Below are 16688 nucleotides of genomic sequence, written 5' to 3' on the forward strand. Positions count from 1 at the left end.
ACATAACCTGTTGAACGATAGTGAAAATCGATGTTTCATGGCAGTGCTTCCTAAAAAGACCTGTGTTTCCTATTGAGTTATCAGTTTTCAGAAGTCGAAACCATTCCTCAGTACCGAGCTGCGTCTCTTAACAGTAAATTGGAACTCTACGTTACTGGCAACATTGCCATCGGCCACGACAACCCTTCTGGCGGGGGCTCGCAACCCATTTGGCATTGCGTTTTCGTCCGCGGGGGGAAAGTGGACCCCTGAGTTGTGCAAAGCCGACTCGGACAACGACGGCGCCACCAACGGCGAAGAGCTGGGTGACCCTTACTGCACGTGGACTGTGGGCTCTTCGTTGGTGTCTGGAATCAAAGCCACGTCCCCTGTCCTGGCACAGCCGACAAGTTCACCCCGGACCCGCTGACGGCTCTCAAGTGTTCGACCACTTCCTTGTCAGGTGGCAACTCCACCAAGAAGTTTGACGCGCCCCCCGCGGCCACGATAGTTGCCCCGAAGGCTTTGAGCGCAGCCACAATGTCGACTACTGTACCGTGGCGGTTGCTGTCGCCGTGCTTGTAGCCGTCCGCCAATAAACCACAATGTATCATGTTAGTATTAATTTGCGTAAGTATAAACAACGCAAGTTTAAATAAGTATATCCTCCTTGAATTAGACTTGACAACGGTAGAATTGTGCATGTTTCACCTGTACAATTCCCACAAACGATATGAAACTGTTTCGAAACTCATCGCGATGTGGCTGTCCTTATTGGCAGCGGCGGTCGTTGGCTTCGTCGTGGGTGTCATGGGGATGGTTTGCCTTGGCCACGACCCTCTCTTCCGCACGGCATTGGCCTTCACAAAGAAGTGTTCAAGCCTCCTCCGCCTTTCGTCGCAATGTATCCAACGACAGCACGACCAAGAATGGCGTACGGTGGCGACGCTTTCGCGCTGCATTGCAGCCAAGCCGTTGACTGTAGACGAGTGGACACAACTGCACGCTACTGTTTCCACTACCAACGGGCGATCCTCAGCCACGGTAAGCCTTCCGGACATCAGCAGCGACGACTCTATCGATGCTATGGCTGGCCCCACGAAGTTGCTCTTACTGCATCGCGAAGTGGCCCACTTGATGGGTTGCTTATGCCAACCAAAGGACATGCAGCGACTCGAACGCGCCCTACAAGGTTGATTGATCTGCCCTCGTGTTCGTTCTTGACTTATCACTGTAGGTGCCACACAATCCGAGAACTCAAAGTCGGCTATGGTGGAACTCGCCGATGCTTTTGTAAAGTTGGGCAAGACTCCGCGTGCCATCATACAGGTAAGATTGCTTCACCGATCCAATGAGCCATAGACGCTGCTTCTTATCGCTCTCGGACCAGGCAATCAAAGCCATAGTAACCACCCAACACTTGCCAACCCAATCTGCCGTGGACTTTGCAGTTCAAGTGACCAGTTCCCTGTTTTCCCCATCGTTGTACATGAGCGTGTCGGCCTTCCATCACCTGGTCCACCCTCGCCATCACATGTTTCACCTGGTTGCCATGAACACCAACCACCTCGGGACACCACTGTTACTCATGATAACTCGCTTGTAGATGTTGCAACACACCAAGGTCGTCGGGGAATCGGCGGTAGAGGAATCGCATCGAGTCACCGAGTACCCTTCGCTTATGACGGCTTCTGCGCCATTGACGACACCAACGATCGACATATCGTGGCTTAATGTGGTGTTACATCGCTGGTTTGATGAGTTCGCCACGAATACAGAACTATTGGAGATATTGCGGTGGAAGGTGAATCGGATCGTGCAAAGCAAGCTGCTCGACGTGAAAGCCATCGACAGCATCGAAGTGACGAATCCAGTGCTGGGCATCCACCCGCCCGAAGTGTCCAACCTCTGTGTACACCCCACGCTTCACCCAAGTGAATTGGTAAGGGAAATAAATCGTATTGTAGGCACTTCTAACGTGTACGTGAACGTAGTGCATGTCAGCCAACGTGGAGTACACTGGCAACGGCTCCATCGACGTGATGACTCGAGTGACGCTGTCCAACCTCATGCAACACCAAACAACGCTGTCGCTGCGCGTTCACGTCGCGTCACTTCATGGCCGGTATCCCTTCCCCTTCAATCCCCCTACAAGCTAATGCTGTGGACAGGGCTCGACTGTTTGTACCTCAGCCGGGTTGTGACCCAGGATTCGGATGGGTTGCGTTCGACGAAGCCCCCAAAGTCCAATTGACCGTCGAGAGCTGTCCTCCACATGTCAGCTGCTAGCCCCTCTTCAAGTCCTTAATGACATCAATACTGCTTGTGTAGGTAGAGCCATTGCCGCAGTTGGGAGCATTACTGACGCAAGAGCTCGAGGAAAAGATGGCGATGCATATGGTGCTACCAGTATGGACACGCGTGAGCCTTCCTTGGGACATTTCGGTTCCGTTGGAGTCCGTCTTTTCAGCCATCTCCCGTCGCTCGACCAAGTCGGAAGGGTCGCCGAACTTGGCCGCTGCCGCCGGGGGGTTTATGGGCGAGGTGATGGGGGGAGCCGTAGGCGGTCGTTTTGGTGGCCATGTGGCACGAGGAGTCGGCGAAGCTGTCGGTGGCCATTTGGCAAAGTACGTGAATCGTGTCAAACAATACAAAAGATCGAATTCACGACGGATCGACACTTAGATATGCCACCGAGCGGATAGTACCCATTGTCCACGAAGTCATGGCATCCGCAAAGAGCATGGCGCATCCGAGGGACCGTCATGTCGGAACCAGTCAGAGTGTTGACGACCTTGTCCATCTGGCCAAGCTTGGCAACCATAATGTTGTTGGTGAGCAAACCATAGAATCTGCACTATCAAAGGCGGAAGTCCAGGGCACAACGCCTGACACTAACGAGAACACTGCAAAGCCCATCGTCAGCCCAAAGTCAGGGGGCGTCGATGTGGCTCGATTGGTGTCGTTAGCCAAGGCCAAAAAGGCGAACTAAGAGCATCTCCACCGCATCCCCAAATATTTTCCCCATAACCCAGAACTTGGATTGTACCGTTACTTCAGGTTGGAGTACGGATATTTTGGGGATTATCCGGGTGATTCTGTCCCCATTTGCCTCCGATATCCCAATAATTTGCACTTTTTGGGATGTCCGAGGCACAAATTCACCCGGATAAGTCCCCAAATTCTGCGTAGTATCCGTAACTACGAGGTACAACTGTAGTAATGATTTTTAGGGATGGCACGTTGGGTGGTCCAAATAAATATCCCTCAACTTCAACATGAAACTGTTTGGTAACTGTCACAAGATATTTGATCTTACGATGCCGTTTGTGGCGTGGACTCCGGCGACATGGGCCATGTTCGTACCGACAAAGGCAACCACACCAACGCTGGGTGTAAACTACTTGCAAGCCAGCCAAAAGCAGATTGAAATTGCAGTCGATTCGTCCAACAATGCCCGGCTCACAATCTCCCAAGACATGAGCCTCGGTGTCGGCGGTGTCCTCTGGAATTGCGTAAGGGTCGACCAATGAATTCCACCACCTCCACAATTCCCTACACACATCTATACAATTGTGTATACTTCGTAGGGAAGGGCGATTGTACAGGCTTTGTCGCGGCATCCAGAACTCGTGCGAGGACACGACGTGCTTGAAATGGGGTGTGGCACTGGCGCGGCAAGCTTAGCCGCTGGCTACTACGGTCCCCGGTCGCTGCTCTTGACGGACCTCTGTGTCGTATTGCCTCTAACCCACATCAATGCCCAACGAGCACTGCAAGACCACCCGGACGTGTTTTCTGCGATGGACGTTGCTGTTCGCGAATTCAAATGGTAAACATATTCGATCTGATCGTGTCATTACGACCTTGCTGTGATGCAGGGGGACGTGGCCGCCGAGTCCAAAGCACCCGTTTGGCCTCGTCTTGTGCTCGGACTGTCTGTACGAGCCGTCTGTTTTTGGTGACTTTGTGCAGTCGCTTATTGACGTGACCGCGACTGGCAGCCGCGTGCTGTTGGCATACAAGCAACGTATTCCAGAGTACGAAGTGTTTCGTAGGCCATGCTGCGTTGTGTGTGTGCTACACATGCATTGTAGGCGCGAAGAGCAAGTATTTCTAGGCCTCTCCAAGCTCTTCACGGTCCAATTGTACTCGGCCGACGCCATCACAGGCCTGAATTTCGACAACGACAATGTGTTTGTGTTCTTGCTGACCCGGCGTAGTGGGGCCCCTCGAGGAACAACTTAACTGCAAACTCACAATAATAAATGAAGCAAATAGAAATACTTCGAAGTACAGTACGAATCTTTTCCGAATAAATAATTCAACGGAATTAGTAATAAATGTTTCATGAATTCCACATCGAGTACGAAGATTTCATTATCAAGGACGATGGCAGCGACAGGGCACAAATTTGCAGGGGTATCCCAACGTCGTCTGCCCAAGTTCTCCATTCCTATCGTGATGTGTCGGTAGGTGGAACTGGGCGGCACGACGTGGGCGCTGGCGATTGCGCACGACAATCCGTTGAACATCGTGGCGCGGACTCGCATCGACACCACGACGCCCGACGAAACCATCGCCAAGGCATTTGCATGGCTGGATACGCAAAACTTTGACGCTCTTGGTGTGTTCCATATTCCTATCTTTGAAACACACACAGAATCGCTCGCCCACATGCCGTCCTACATAGGCATTGCTTCGTTCGGTCCCGTAGACCTCAACCCCGCGAGCCCTACGTACGGCTACATCACGACCACCCCAAAGCCCCACTGGGCCAACACGAGTTCGTGCTGTCTTCGTTACATCGTCTTCACCGTTCCATCCTAGACATTGTCGGCGCGTTCAAAGCCAAGTACACCGGCGTGCCCATCAACTTCGAGACGGACGTGAACGCTCCGGCGCTGTTCGAAGCCGCCTTTGGTGGGCACGGCCCTGACGTGTCCAGCGTGTGCTACATCACCGTGGGCACCGGCATAGGTGTCGGCGTGTGCATCGATGGCAAGCCGGTGCATGGCCGCATGCACCCCGAAGCCGGCCACATGTTTGTGCCGTTGGCGCCCGCCGACATTGCCGCCAACTTCCAGGGGTTGTGTCCGTTCCATTCGTCCTGCGCCGAAGGTACTGCCGCCACATTCCTTTCACGCAACTACCTTCCAAGCTCACACATTTGCATATTATTTATCATTGTAGGCATGGCGGCGGCAGGAGCGATAGCCGCCCGCACCCGCGTCGATCGAACAGGGCTCCATGAGATCCCAGACACGGATCCGGTCTGGGATATCGTGGCCCACTACCTCGCGCTCGTGTGTGTGAACCTCACGCTCACCGTGTCGCCCCATGTGATAGTGTTAGGCGGCGGCGTGTCGAAACGGCAAGGGCTGTTAGGCAAAATCCACACCAAGGTAAGCAAGCCACTCTGTCCATTCATCTATTCCACACCAAATAAGTTGGCCGGTCTATGATGGGGCCAGCGAGGATGCTGATGAGATTTCGTGCTAGTTTAATGCCGCGTTGAACGGCTACGTATCGACGCCGCCGCTGACGTCGTATATCAAGCTATCGTTTCACGAAGACATTGGGCTCGTGAGTTCGCTGGAGCTAGCTCGACTCGCGGCGGCGGCCCAGAACTTTGCGCCACTGCACTAAACAATCGTGGCCAAGATGTTGGGAGTGTGCGATCATTGGTCAGGACCGGGGGTGCGGTGCCGGTTGTAGCCTTGCCGAGGAAGAGGAGGAGGGAAGCATAGGGGATTTGGCTAAGTAATTCGTGACGATGGTTCGAGTTTGAGCGTCCACGCCCATCGCTTTCATATCTCGAGAGAACGTGGCGACGGTGGACGCGCCGTGCACCACCAGTTGGAGGCCCATGGTCGCATACAAGATGACGGACGGGTCGTGCAGTTTAAGGAACGATTTCTTGGCCGAAGCCCCAAGGGATGGGAACGTGGCATCAAAGAGCGCTCCCTGGAGATGGAGATGAGCTACAAATGGATACTGTATGTACCGAGGGCGTCGGTCGTATATACCTTGGACTGCGTGGACATGCCGTCGTCAGGCGATTTTAGGCTCGAGTCGCCATTGTCAGCGGTGCGTGGAGGTTGTACCGCCAACAGCTCGCGCACGGCTGGCACCGAGAGACGGAGTGTGTACGAAGGCTGGATGGACGCACACAAGGACACGGGTTTGAGCTCTTCGATCCACCCATTGGCGACCCATGTGTCCACGATGGATGTCGTCCCTGAGAAAGGCCTGCGGCCCCACCATGCTTCTAGGGCCGGCCGACTGACCGTCTCATCTGCCGAAATAAGGTCTGCCTGGATCAGCTTGACGACAAACGCGACTTCCGCGCCGTCACCTCGCCCTGCACTCGCCGCCATGATGTGCACTTCGATGACCGTTACAGGATCGTCCGGATATAATTGGGGACTGTTACAGCGACGAGGAAAAGTGAAATTCTGGCCAGCCAGTCCGGCTCTTTCATGCCAGACAAAGTGACTTTGTGGGTAAATCTTGGTAACGTTATTCCATGCTGTAGGTACGTAAATACCCACATCACAGTCGCCATCTTCACATGCGATGCTGCATAACAGGGCATGTACTAAAAGGAGGAGGTCATGCCATTTTGGGTCGAGCTCCCGCTGTCAGACACCACGGGCCTCCGCTCTCCCAGTACCTAGCTACCTATCTCGTCGTAGTTAGTGAGAGATACCGGTACCCATTTGCACATGCGTCGAATGGTATGGTATTCATTCGTGCAATACCTTCCACGATGTAATAGTACTCGGTTTTCCGTAATATCACGGCTTTGTGCCACGTCATTTGAAAAGCGATAAAAGATTGAGGCGGTTTCAGAACGAGTCAAGTCGAAGGGGCACTCGTCAACCACGTACATACTCGTAACGGTTACTGTACCCCAGCAATAAGTCGGATTCAACGACAACGAGGCACTTGTTGGAGAGGTTGCATGTGTGTAGTAGTCGCCATCTGCCTTTTGGTCGTCGGCATTGTCTTGTTGTCGTATGGTGGGATAAATGCAACTTACAAGACCAAGCGAATTCAACTGGCCCAGCCGCAGCTCCCCATCTCCACTGACCCGGCCGCGTACTCGGCTTTCCTCGCGGTAAATAATCCATTCTGTCGACGTGGACACTGTTGCTTTATCTTGTATCTTGGCCCTGACTTGCCAGTAACAGAGTCCGACCATTGGATACCACCTACAAGAGCCACAGTCCACGAGTTTTTACGTGTTCAACGTCACTAATGCCGGCGAGGTCGTACAAGGCGCGCTGCCATTGGTCCAGCAAGTGGGGCCTTATGTGTATACCCAGACTTCGGAAAAGCTCGGCGTCGCAGTCTCCACGGCAGCTGCTGCCGCCACTGTCTCGTACCGAGTCCACACGTCATACCAGTTTGACGCGCTTCGATCGAATGGCTCGGAATCTGACGTTATCACGAATGTACTACAGCACTATGAACAATCATTTACCTGTTGACATTTCCCTTAGGTCAATGTCACGTATGCACGGACGTTGGCCAAGCTCGCCGCCGCTGGCTTTTCGGAGCGGATGCTGGCGGCGTCGTTTGCGCACACCCAGCTGACGTCGTTCGAGGCGTTTTTTCGGGGACCGTTCCTTGCCCAGACCAAGCAGCGGGCGCTGGGGTCGTACTTGCAGTTCATGGACACGTCCGTCCGGCAGGCCGCCTTGCCAGCCGCGCTCACGGCGTTTCGGGCCCAAGTGGCGTCTCAGACGCTGCCCCAACATGCCACGCACTTGCTCTCCCACGTCCGCCAAGCGCGCGTGCCTGGTATGCTGAGTTCGCTGTACGACAGCTTCCTCGTGCAGTACATCCCCGCCACGCTGACCGGGCAGTACGACTCGCTCAGTCGACTCAGCCTCCCCCGCGTGCTCTCCAACGTCGTCAGTCGCATGACGGTCGAAGTCACGCCGTCTGTGACGTTGCGCCGCGAGCGGCAGCTACGACAGGAGGCCACCCCCGCGCTGCTGTCGACGATGCTGCCTCGCGTTTTGGAGAACATTGCGCTGCCGTACATTGTGCAAGAGTACATGGAACAAGGTACGATCGACATTTGCGTGGGAAGGTGTCGATACACAACCAATCGAAAAACCGACAAATCATGGTATGTATGGGTTATTTTGTAGCTTGCTTTGAAGCGGTGCCGTCGATGCTCAACACGATCAAAAACGAACTGGTCCAAGCGGCCGTGGCCCAGCGAATTCTGCCGACGGAGGCGCACCAAAACACGCTTCTGCTGTGGATGCAATCAGAATCGCCTAGCACTTCGTGGACAAACGTCGACGCGCTAGTGGGGGGCACCCCCACGGGCGTGCCTCGAGTTGGCTTTGAGTTGAATTCGATTCCAGTAGCCTCCAAGTACGTGCAACTATCTCGACGCTGCGATTCATTGTGGTGCTATCATGTCTGAGTCTTATCCTTCGATAGCTCGACCGTGTCCCGGACGTTGAGCTTGGAAGTCGCGGCGCTCTTGTTTCACGAAAAAGCAAACGTCGAATTCTCCTTGCTGACGTATGACCGCGCGGACACCACGCGCGGGTTTGGGCTGTGGAAACAAGCGGTGGCCTTGAACGCCGATGCAATCGCGAGGCTCTTGGCGGGGGTCAACAACGAAGTGGCCACGCCTTCCGACTACTTGACACTTGCCCAGATCCTTGGCATCCGCGACTACATTCTGTACTGGAGCCAAAGTTCCATCGTGCGCCGCGACCGGCAACGGTATATTGGCTTTATGAACGTTTGTTTGAATCCATGTAATGCGTTGCTGGCGTTGTAGGTATTGGGCGATGGCGTACACGGCTCGCACAACCAACAGCCTTCCCGAGCCCGACGTCGACTTGGACTGGGAAACTGCGGGCGTGCAACCGGGGTTCTCGCTGGTGGCAGTTGGCGGGACGGACGTCGGCTTGTCGGACGCGACTGTGGCGAAATTATGGGACGGGACAACTTCGCCGTCGTTCTTGAGCCCCCAAGGGTACATTCTATGGTCCCAGGCCATGGCCAGCGACACCACCGCGAAAACCTCCATCGCGACAACATTTGGCCTCTCCAGTCCTCAAGTGTGTAACTAACCACAACTCTCCATCGTGATTCCCGCTGATTTTTGCGATGTTGTAGCTGAATTCGATCCTGGACTGGCTCACGGGGGTGGTGACCAGTGCAACGTTCAAGCGGCATGTCGTTCGGCATTGGGCTCAAGGCGGCACGTCCCCGTCGCCCTTTAACAACGTCACAGACGTCCAGTGGTTTGACTTGGAGCCCGCGATTGGTCTAGCTCAAGGCGGGTTTGAACTTCCGTATGACGCTACCTTGTCGTGGCCAGACACTTTGGCCGAGATGCTGTGGGACTCGACGCAACCCCAGGCGTTTGTGTCGACTGCAGGGTTTAATACTTGGAAAACGATTCTGGTCACTCCCACTGGCCTCTCGGACATGACCACGGCGCTCAACGGACTCGGGCACGGTACCGTCACCGAACGCCACGTTCGCCAGGTTCACACCAATGAATCTAGTCTAGACGAGAGGGCGGGCCTGACGATCTGCATGGTGTCGACTTTGTAGGTGTCGACGTGGTTACAGCAATGGATAGACAACAAACTCTTCGTACAAGCGATCCACCAGTGGTGGCGGGACCCCGCGACGTACCCCTGGTTGTTACCAAGCCAGGCTCCGTTTGCATTGAACCGACCGGCGCTGTCGGCTGCCGCCACCGAAGCACTATGGGACGCCTCCAGTGACATTTCCATCCTTCATGTTGTTGGATACAGCAAGTGGATGACGATGCAAAACTCATCGTCATCACTTTTATCGTCGTGGAATGCGCAAATCGTGGCTACTTGTGCCAACTTGACGGGGGGCGCCAATTCCGCTGTGTTTGCGACCGGTCTCGCTGGAAGTTGCGGACTGGCCACGCTCCCCGACGTCGCGGTGGTGCAATTGTATGTGCAGCACATGGCCCAAGACCCATATGTCAAGGCGGCGTTGCTAGCGCAGTGGCGATGCGGCACGACGGACATATGGGACGTCGAGCCGTACCGCGATGGCCTGCAGGGGGGATGGGAACTGTGCCGGAATAGGACTACTTGTGGCCTCGCGTCAGCCAACAACACGGTGTGTGCCGTGCCAACCACCGCGTTTCAAGTGTGGGACCCGTCGGCGGCTGCGTCGCTGGTCAACCCTATCACGTGAGACACTACAGGCCAATGGATTTTGTTCAATATCTGTTGGGTTAAGATATGGTATTGCATGGGGCGTAGGTTCCAAAACGTATGGCTGCCGCTTCTCGTTGTCGCGAGTTCATCAAGTACTACAATTACTACCAGCGCTGCCCAGGCGGCAGTGGCGACTGCTTTTGGACAACCCCAATGGCTTCCTTGGATGGAGGTAGTCATAAGTTCACACTGCATGTTCAATGACACTGAAAAGGACTGGAATTGATCGGTGGATGATCGTCAGGTCGTGTCGCAGTGGGTAGCGTCGTGGGTGTCGAACGAAGTACTGATGTGGGACGTGCTTGGTTTGTGGATGCAAGCCACTTGCGATGGCGGGGCAGCCGTCGGCGCCCCCATAACGACATCCGTCGTAACGACTGACGCGGCGTGCGAGCCGGGGCTTGTGGACAGCACCAACGAGACGGTGTACACCAGCAGCATGGTCGGAGGTCGCCCAACGACGTACTTTACGCCCGAGTTTAACCTGCTCAGTGCGTCCGACGTCGGAACGACCACGACGATCCAACGCACGCAATCGGTTATCACCTGTGACAGTGGCATGCGCACCACGACGTCCACGATGCAAATGTACACGACAACGACGTGTCTCATGGCTGACACCGATCCAGCCATGCCAGGTATGTGGCTCACGCATTCCCACAGTTGGTTTAAGAAGCATGTTGCGGCTATAGGGCTTCAACGGGGCTTTGAATTGAACGCTGTTACCACCACCCTCACCATCGACGTGGTGCAAAACCTGTGGACACCATCCAAACCGTACAGTTTTCTGAATCCGGTTGCTCTCGACGTGTACTGGTCCAAGGCGGCCGACTCGCCCGCGAAGCTTGCGGCCCTGCTGCAACTTGTTCATGTGGACGCGCCCAATGTGTCGGCGGACGACTTAAATGCGATCAACTTGTGGCTCAAAGCGTGGCGCCACAATGACCTCATGTCGCTGTTCGTGCTAAGGGGGTGGCTTGCCCCGACCAATGCCACCATCGAAACCTTCGATTTGGATCCCCGGACGCCGGCTGTCGAGACGGGGTTCGAGTTACGGTGGGTCCCAGCGATGATGGCTGCGACATCGTACCCGACGCTGAGCCAGGCGCAGTACCTATGGGACGACGGGAACGAGTTTTCGTTCTTGACCGCCAATACGGACAACGCGAACGTCGGGTTCGGGGCGTGGGTGCAGGCGTATAGCGGTGCCGTTCCTTCGTCCGAGCGACTCATCGCAGAATATCCCCCGGTCGCTCACGTGACTCGGCAAACTCAAACCGCGAACGTCACGATTGTGGGCAACATTCAAGCCGCCACGGGGCTCACCGCCAGTCAAATTCAGGCCATCGCGACATGGTACTTTTCTCATCAACATATATATATATATATATATTGGATCGACACCATATTGACATGCTACCTACTTATGATTGTAGGCTGCTGATGTGGCCGGATCATGCGTTCTTGTGGCAAGACGTCCTCAGTCAATGGCGGACCCAAACGACCCAGTTCACCGACACCCCCGCGCGGTGGAACGTGGCGACTCTGGACACTTCAAACGGCGGGTCGACTTCGCTGAGTGGATTTGAACTGCCCGTGCCGATGCCACCCGCCGTGTCTATCTCACCGTCTCAAGCGAGGCAGCTTTGGGATGTATACACGCCCTACTCGTTTCTGAACCCCAAGATGCTCGTCGTATGGTGCTTTGCCTCGTCACCATCGCCTCCTCTTGCGTGCCCGCATCTGACGGACGTGACCGGCAGTGCGACAGCCGAATCTGCGCAATCTTTGTTACTCGCCACGCTCTTAATGTTCCAGACGACTGTGTACGCTGCGACGTCGTTCGTCGGGGTATCTTCATCCCCCGTGGACCGCGCGCGGAATTTTCTGTCGACGGTGTCTGGCCTGTCGACGCCCAGCATCGTAGCCGTCGCGACATGGCTCACGCGATTGCCCACGGCCTCGACGGCGTACCAGTACTTGATGCTACGTCAGTGGCAACAACCTTCGCTCCCGCTGGACCCGCGGTAAAAAAGAAGAACGACTTTCGTGGCTCATTCGTCGTGACTTTATTTTGCTGACTTAGATGTGTGGGGTTCGAAGTGTCGTTTGTGTACAACACCACCGCCGCCGCAATTCCTCGAAACGTCACGCCGGCGTCGATGGTGGCCAACGTGGCGTGCGCCCCCCTTTCGACAGACTTGGCGCGTCGAGTTTGGGAGTCGAGTGACCCATTGTTATCGTTCACGAACGCCGGCGGAATCGCGGCCTGGCTCGCACCGACACTGACCATGCCTGGCCTGTTGGCATGCCAAGTGACCCAAATCCAGCAATGGCTAACCTCGTGGCAGGCCCATCCGTTCTTGAGGCAGATCGTCGAGTATAGATGGTGCGTGTGACCTTTCTCACTTTTCTTGTGAGTTCTGGGGATGGCGTTCTCGACAACCCAAGTGTCTAATATTGCACTTGTTAGGTTCTCATCGTGCTCGACAGTCTCACCATGTGCCAACCTCACCCAGAGCTTGTTTGATCCCCAGCGGGGCTTTGAAGTCGCCCTGGAACCGTCGGCCAATGTCACTACGTGGCAGACTGTTGCGCAAGTGGTGTGGGACCGGGACTCGCCCCTCTCGTTTTTGCATCCGTCGGGATTCAAGGTGTGGCGGACATTGCTTACAAGTTGCACTACGTCCAACCTAGCCGATGCCACGTGTGCTGCCGCTGTTAATGCTCAGGTATGCCTTCGACCTTGCATTTGAGAGCGCTTTATCCTAAACTGCTTCGTAGCCGCTACCCACGGCGTTGAGTTTCCTCGTTAGTTCAATCCTACCACTTGTTCAAAACGGCAAGCTATCCGACGTGCAAGACGCCGTCTACACCATCGGCTACGTATGGCTGTTGCGACTGTTGGACACCGGCGACTTTTCCAGCTACTTACTGCGACAAGTGGGGAGTGGCGCTACGACCGTCCGCAGTTTGGCGACACAACAGTGGATCAATGGGACAGTGTTCAACTTCACCAACGTCGCAAGTCTAGCAGATGTCGTCACTACTGACACCTGGAACGTCACGAGCCAGTCCGTGCTATCCGTTCCATTGCCCCATATGGCCGGCCCCCCTGAACTGCGCACCTATTGCGATCGACGGAAAGACAATACAGCGCCTTGTGGATTAGGCGATAGGTACACGATCGACGACGCGGCTGCCTCGGCAACCCTGTCGCTATTCACGGACCCGACCAAAGTGAGTGTTGGCGGGTTGACGGTCGCGCGGGGCGTCGTGGTGCTCGACTTGTATTTGGCCCAGCCTTTTACTACCGCCGACGAGTGTGCAGCGCATGCGGCGGTACTCGCCAGTCTCTTTACGCGACCAATAACCAACACCACCAGCAATTCCACGACCAACAACACTAGTCAGTGTTGGCCCGTGTCGAACGCGTTTTGGTTGAACACGTTTCCGCTTTTGGCAGTCCCGTCAACGCAACTGACAGACATGCAAATGTACCTTCGACATGTGGCCACCACGTTTGGCTATGCCCGGCCAGCCGCGCTCCCTCTCGGAAGCTACTTGACCCAGCAATCCGTTCGTAGTTTGCTATGGGCCAACCCAGCCACCGCCACGACCACCAGCAGCAGCAGCTTTGCCACTCCAACCTCCACCCTGCCGCTCCCAAACATCCAATTCCCAGCCACGGATTCGTTGGCGCAGCGCACACCGTTGGTCGCCAACGTCACCGGCAACCAAAGCACGACTATCACGTCCCTCGGTCTATCGTCGTCCAAATACGGGTGTGTGATAGCCCAGGTTGCCTCTCCTACCAACGGAATCTCTGGCGGTGGAATTGAGTACCAAGACCCGACGTGCTCGTACACGGACGGCTCGGTGTTTCCACCAGGCGCGCCGTCGTCGCTGTCGTTTTTCTGGAGCTTCGGCCGGCAAATTCTCAACCTGACGTTCTCGTCCACCACGACTCGGTTTGGGGTCGCATTGCGCCGATACACGTGGCGGCCCACGGTGTGGCTCCGCACCAGCGCGACCCTCTACGACGACCTCCCCGTGACCGTCACGTCTCCCCACCTGTACAACCTGACATCCCCCGCCGTCCCCTTCGCCGCCGGCCTGTCCCCCGACGCCCAAGCCCACGCCACCGTCGTGGACGTCGAGCCCCTAACCGGCCTCGTGCTACACAGCCGCATGAACTGGCAAGTCAACGTTCAAATCGGCCCCACTGCTGAGTGGTTCCCCAACCTCACATCCGCCTTCGTGCCCGTGTTCTGGACGCGTCATGAGCGGTCCGCTGCCCCGTCGGCGTTTGAGTCGTACGGGGACCTGACGGACGCCGGTCCGTTTGCGGCGGAAAAGGTGGCCATCTGGGAGCTGGTGGGGGGGGCGCTGTGTGTGGGTCTGGGGGTACACCTCTTTCGACGCATGCACCTCACTCGCCAGCGGTCCGTGCGCCTTATTCAGCCCGATCTCGTGGACGACGAGAGCTCCGCGACAGTCGACTCCCTCTTACATGCCACCGCGATAGCCGAAGACGATGCCAAGCGGCAATAACTAGGTCTATTCACTGTAAGCTCATATTTCATATGGTACAAGTGTGGACTAGGATATTTCTGACAGCGTGTCAGTCCGCCAATCCAATAATATATATACAGTATTGGATGAATTTTCGGACCCGTTCACGCATCTCGCCGACCTCGAATACAAATCTCTTGCTCACTGTCAATCTGAAATTTCTTTCGCTAATTGGCTGCAATCTATTTTCGATATTCTCCCTGAAAAAGCGAAGTGGATATTAGCCAATCAGATGTCTCGGCGGGGTTTTACGAACCACGGAAAATTGGGCAATGTGACGAAAATCGACACTATATTGATATTGTGCTTTCGAGTGAAATTTCGTGGTTTCTCGTTGGAATTTAAATCGATTTGATTGGCTACCTCATTTGAGCTCAAAATTATTAGCCAATCAAAACCTTCTCAATGAAATTCAACCAATCAGATCGATTGTGGATCGGTTTGGTCGCGATTCGATTGCACCCTCTCCCTAAATTTGTATCTAATCGACAATATTGCACATGATTTATTATTACAAGCACAGCAGATACAGGCAACACAAACTCGTCGCGTCGGTTCAAAATACTGCAGCCATCCAGTGGCTGGCCAAATTTGGTTTGATTCGATGCCTTGTCTTGACGGATAGGACGTTTGGTGCCTATCAAATATCCAGCAAGGCAAAGTCCGTCGAGTACAGAGTCGGCTCCAGCGTGTACAATTCCGGATGCAGCACGGACGCGAGGATTTCGAGGCCATCGACTAGCGCCGGCGACGCGCCGCTGAACAGTCGGTTGCCATCGAACGCCCAAACGCGGCGGTTCTGGACGGCGGGGATGTCTCTCCAGCCAGATTTGGGCGGAAGCGTGTCGGTTGCGTCCTTGATGGTTCGAGCGAGATCGAACCCGCATGGCATGATCACGAGCAGTTCTGCCCCCGCCTACACGCAAACAAACAACCCAGCGAGGATGCATGCATTAACCACCAAAAGGAAGCAATAGCATGCATAGCATGGTGTAGTTGATCCATTCTACCTCTGCCACATGTGACCAGTTGATGGCCACTGAAAACGATTCTGGCGCCGCGAGCGGATCGTACCCGCCGGCGCGATGCACGAGGTCGGGCATCCAGTGGCCCGCATTGTAGATTGGGTCTATGGGAACAAGCATCGTTCGTTGTGAGGACGCCTTGACATCGCCGCCGCCGTGTGTGTGTTCGGTATGAACATGTCGACAACGATATTAGTGTGGAGCTGGGATTGCATACCTAGCCATTCCACGCATACGGTTTTCACGGGTGTGCAATCCACGAGCGCTCGTTCGACGCGGTCCACGCGCGCTTTCATGGACGTGACCATGGCGACGCCACGGCCTTCAATATCGCATCCCGTCGCGACGGTCATGATATCGTTGTAGAGACCGTCGAGGCTACGTGCGGTGAGGTACAAGACGCGCGGTTGGACCTTGAGCTTGTCCAAGGCAGCGAGAACCATGGGCGGACCAATGGCGCACACTTCGCACAGGTCTTGGATCAACACGACGTCGACATCTTCGAGGAGAGACTCGTCAATCTCGTACAGCGGCACGGACGCAGCGAGATTCGTATTTACCGCGTTCTCAATCTCCGCCGACGTCAGGTCGTCCGAGTTGAAGATGCACCGAATGACCTTGGGCTTGTCTTTGGCCGCCGGAGGAAACTAGTCATGGGCGTCACGCTCGCATCATGTTCCACAGGACGAGGACGCTTGCATGCTCACCATACCTGGCACTCAAAGGTCACGCAAGATACGTTATCTCCCAGGCCCAGCTCGTAGCATATCGTGGTTCCAGCGGGAAGGAACGATGCGATGCGCATTCCCGGTTTTGATTGATGGGCAAGTGTTCCGGATAATTCGAGATGGTTGTACTG

The 16688-nt window shown here is 55.3% G+C and overlaps 7 protein-coding genes across 10 annotated transcripts; 5 read left to right on the forward strand and 2 right to left on the reverse strand.

The window, feature by feature from the left end:
- Window positions 1-37: 37 nt before the first annotated feature.
- H257_10881 (hypothetical protein) lies at window positions 38-409 on the forward strand (the record flags this gene model as incomplete). The annotated part of the gene is made up of 2 exons (XM_009837605.1): window positions 38-43; window positions 92-409. 2 exons carry the CDS (start codon window positions 38-40, stop codon window positions 407-409), a joined length of 324 nt encoding a protein of 107 aa, XP_009835907.1.
- Window positions 410-714: 305 nt separating this feature from the next.
- Window positions 715-3030, forward strand: H257_10882 (hypothetical protein). Its single transcript, XM_009837606.1, has 8 exons — window positions 715-1171; window positions 1217-1308; window positions 1370-1525; window positions 1586-1921; window positions 1974-2104; window positions 2151-2256; window positions 2311-2606; window positions 2665-3030. Exons 1-8 carry the CDS (start codon window positions 739-741, stop codon window positions 2969-2971), a joined length of 1857 nt encoding a protein of 618 aa, XP_009835908.1. The 5' UTR covers window positions 715-738; the 3' UTR covers window positions 2972-3030.
- A 263-nt stretch (window positions 3031-3293) lies between these two features.
- H257_10883 lies at window positions 3294-4278 on the forward strand. 2 transcript variants are annotated; one of them, XM_009837608.1, is made up of 4 exons: window positions 3294-3494; window positions 3570-3811; window positions 3861-4019; window positions 4077-4278. In XM_009837608.1, the coding sequence occupies exons 1-4, from the start codon at window positions 3300-3302 to the stop codon at window positions 4225-4227; spliced, it is 747 nt and encodes a 248-aa protein (XP_009835910.1). In that variant the 5' UTR covers window positions 3294-3299; the 3' UTR covers window positions 4228-4278. The 2 variants fall into 2 exon arrangements, with proteins under 2 accessions (XP_009835910.1, XP_009835909.1); XM_009837607.1 differs by having other exon boundaries at window positions 3861-4278.
- A 71-nt stretch (window positions 4279-4349) lies between these two features.
- Window positions 4350-5777, forward strand: H257_10884. Of its 2 annotated transcripts, XM_009837609.1 has the most exons (6): window positions 4350-4401; window positions 4456-4606; window positions 4673-4765; window positions 4810-5100; window positions 5173-5384; window positions 5482-5777. In XM_009837609.1, the coding sequence occupies exons 1-6, from the start codon at window positions 4372-4374 to the stop codon at window positions 5626-5628; spliced, it is 924 nt and encodes a 307-aa protein (XP_009835911.1). In that variant the 5' UTR covers window positions 4350-4371; the 3' UTR covers window positions 5629-5777. The 2 variants fall into 2 exon arrangements, with proteins under 2 accessions (XP_009835911.1, XP_009835912.1); XM_009837610.1 differs by lacking the exons at window positions 4350-4401; window positions 4456-4606 and having other exon boundaries at window positions 4634-4765.
- Window positions 5372-6402, reverse strand: H257_10885 (hypothetical protein). Its single transcript, XM_009837611.1, has 2 exons — window positions 6009-6402; window positions 5372-5946 (listed from the first exon to the last, which is right to left on the reverse strand). The coding sequence occupies exons 1-2, from the start codon at window positions 6357-6359 to the stop codon at window positions 5668-5670; spliced, it is 630 nt and encodes a 209-aa protein (XP_009835913.1). The 5' UTR covers window positions 6360-6402; the 3' UTR covers window positions 5372-5667.
- Window positions 6403-6882: 480 nt separating this feature from the next.
- H257_10886 (hypothetical protein) lies at window positions 6883-14864 on the forward strand. The gene is made up of 15 exons (XM_009837612.1): window positions 6883-7102; window positions 7176-7439; window positions 7488-8058; window positions 8145-8376; window positions 8446-8736; window positions 8795-9077; window positions 9136-9510; window positions 9580-10202; window positions 10275-10401; window positions 10474-10867; window positions 10922-11585; window positions 11666-12256; window positions 12316-12618; window positions 12703-12961; window positions 13014-14864. Exons 1-15 carry the CDS (start codon window positions 6947-6949, stop codon window positions 14781-14783), a joined length of 6903 nt encoding a protein of 2300 aa, XP_009835914.1. The 5' UTR covers window positions 6883-6946; the 3' UTR covers window positions 14784-14864.
- Window positions 14865-15287: 423 nt separating this feature from the next.
- Window positions 15288-16643, reverse strand: H257_10887. Of its 2 annotated transcripts, XM_009837613.1 has the most exons (4): window positions 16542-16643; window positions 16047-16476; window positions 15815-15933; window positions 15288-15720 (listed from the first exon to the last, which is right to left on the reverse strand). In XM_009837613.1, exons 1-4 carry the CDS (start codon window positions 16632-16634, stop codon window positions 15445-15447), a joined length of 918 nt encoding a protein of 305 aa, XP_009835915.1. In that variant the 5' UTR covers window positions 16635-16643; the 3' UTR covers window positions 15288-15444. The 2 variants fall into 2 exon arrangements, with proteins under 2 accessions (XP_009835915.1, XP_009835916.1); XM_009837614.1 differs by having other exon boundaries at window positions 15288-15933.
- Between the last annotated feature and the right edge of the window lie 45 nt (window positions 16644-16688).

This window comes from Aphanomyces astaci (genome assembly GCF_000520075.1).
Source record: "Aphanomyces astaci strain APO3 unplaced genomic scaffold supercont1.30, whole genome shotgun sequence".
NCBI classification, from domain to species: Eukaryota; Oomycota; class Saprolegniomycetes; order Saprolegniales; family Verrucalvaceae; genus Aphanomyces; species Aphanomyces astaci.

Excerpts from the sequence above, each read along its gene's own strand:
- H257_10884 (XM_009837609.1), top strand. The coding sequence starts at position 4,372 with ATGGCAGCGACAGGGCACAAATTTGCAGGG. Across the intron at positions 4,402-4,455 it reads CAGGGCACAAATTTGCAGGG|GTGGAACTGGGCGGCACGAC; the intron begins GTATCCCAACGT and ends ATGTGTCGGTAG. Across the intron at positions 4,607-4,672 it reads GCAAAACTTTGACGCTCTTG|GCATTGCTTCGTTCGGTCCC; the intron begins GTGTGTTCCATA and ends CGTCCTACATAG.
- H257_10882 (XM_009837606.1), top strand. The coding sequence starts at position 739 with ATGTGGCTGTCCTTATTGGCAGCGGCGGTCGTTGGCTTCGTCGTGGGT. Across the intron at positions 2,105-2,150 it reads GTCGCGTCACTTCATGGCCG|GGCTCGACTGTTTGTACCTC; the intron begins GTATCCCTTCCC and ends TGCTGTGGACAG. Across the intron at positions 2,607-2,664 it reads GTCGGTGGCCATTTGGCAAA|ATATGCCACCGAGCGGATAG; the intron begins GTACGTGAATCG and ends ATCGACACTTAG.
- H257_10887 (XM_009837613.1), bottom strand. The coding sequence starts at position 16,634 with ATGCGCATCGCATCGTTCCTTCCCGCTGGAACCACGATATGCTACGAG. Across the intron at positions 15,934-16,046 it reads CGTATGCGTGGAATGGCTAG|ACCCAATCTACAATGCGGGC; the intron begins GTATGCAATCCC and ends TTGTTCCCATAG. Across the intron at positions 15,721-15,814 it reads ACTGGTCACATGTGGCAGAG|GCGGGGGCAGAACTGCTCGT; the intron begins GTAGAATGGATC and ends GTTTGCGTGTAG.
- H257_10883 (XM_009837607.1), top strand. The coding sequence starts at position 3,300 with ATGCCGTTTGTGGCGTGGACTCCGGCGACATGGGCCATGTTCGTACCG. Across the intron at positions 3,495-3,569 it reads GCGGTGTCCTCTGGAATTGC|GGAAGGGCGATTGTACAGGC; the intron begins GTAAGGGTCGAC and ends TATACTTCGTAG. Across the intron at positions 3,812-3,860 it reads GCTGTTCGCGAATTCAAATG|GGGGACGTGGCCGCCGAGTC; the intron begins GTAAACATATTC and ends GCTGTGATGCAG.
- H257_10885 (XM_009837611.1), bottom strand. The coding sequence starts at position 6,359 with ATGGCGGCGAGTGCAGGGCGAGGTGACGGCGCGGAAGTCGCGTTTGTC. Across the intron at positions 5,947-6,008 it reads GCATGTCCACGCAGTCCAAG|GGAGCGCTCTTTGATGCCAC; the intron begins GTATATACGACC and ends CTCCATCTCCAG.
- H257_10886 (XM_009837612.1), top strand. The coding sequence starts at position 6,947 with ATGTGTGTAGTAGTCGCCATCTGCCTTTTGGTCGTCGGCATTGTCTTG. Across the intron at positions 8,377-8,445 it reads TCGATTCCAGTAGCCTCCAA|CTCGACCGTGTCCCGGACGT; the intron begins GTACGTGCAACT and ends ATCCTTCGATAG. Across the intron at positions 9,078-9,135 it reads TTGGCCTCTCCAGTCCTCAA|CTGAATTCGATCCTGGACTG; the intron begins GTGTGTAACTAA and ends GCGATGTTGTAG.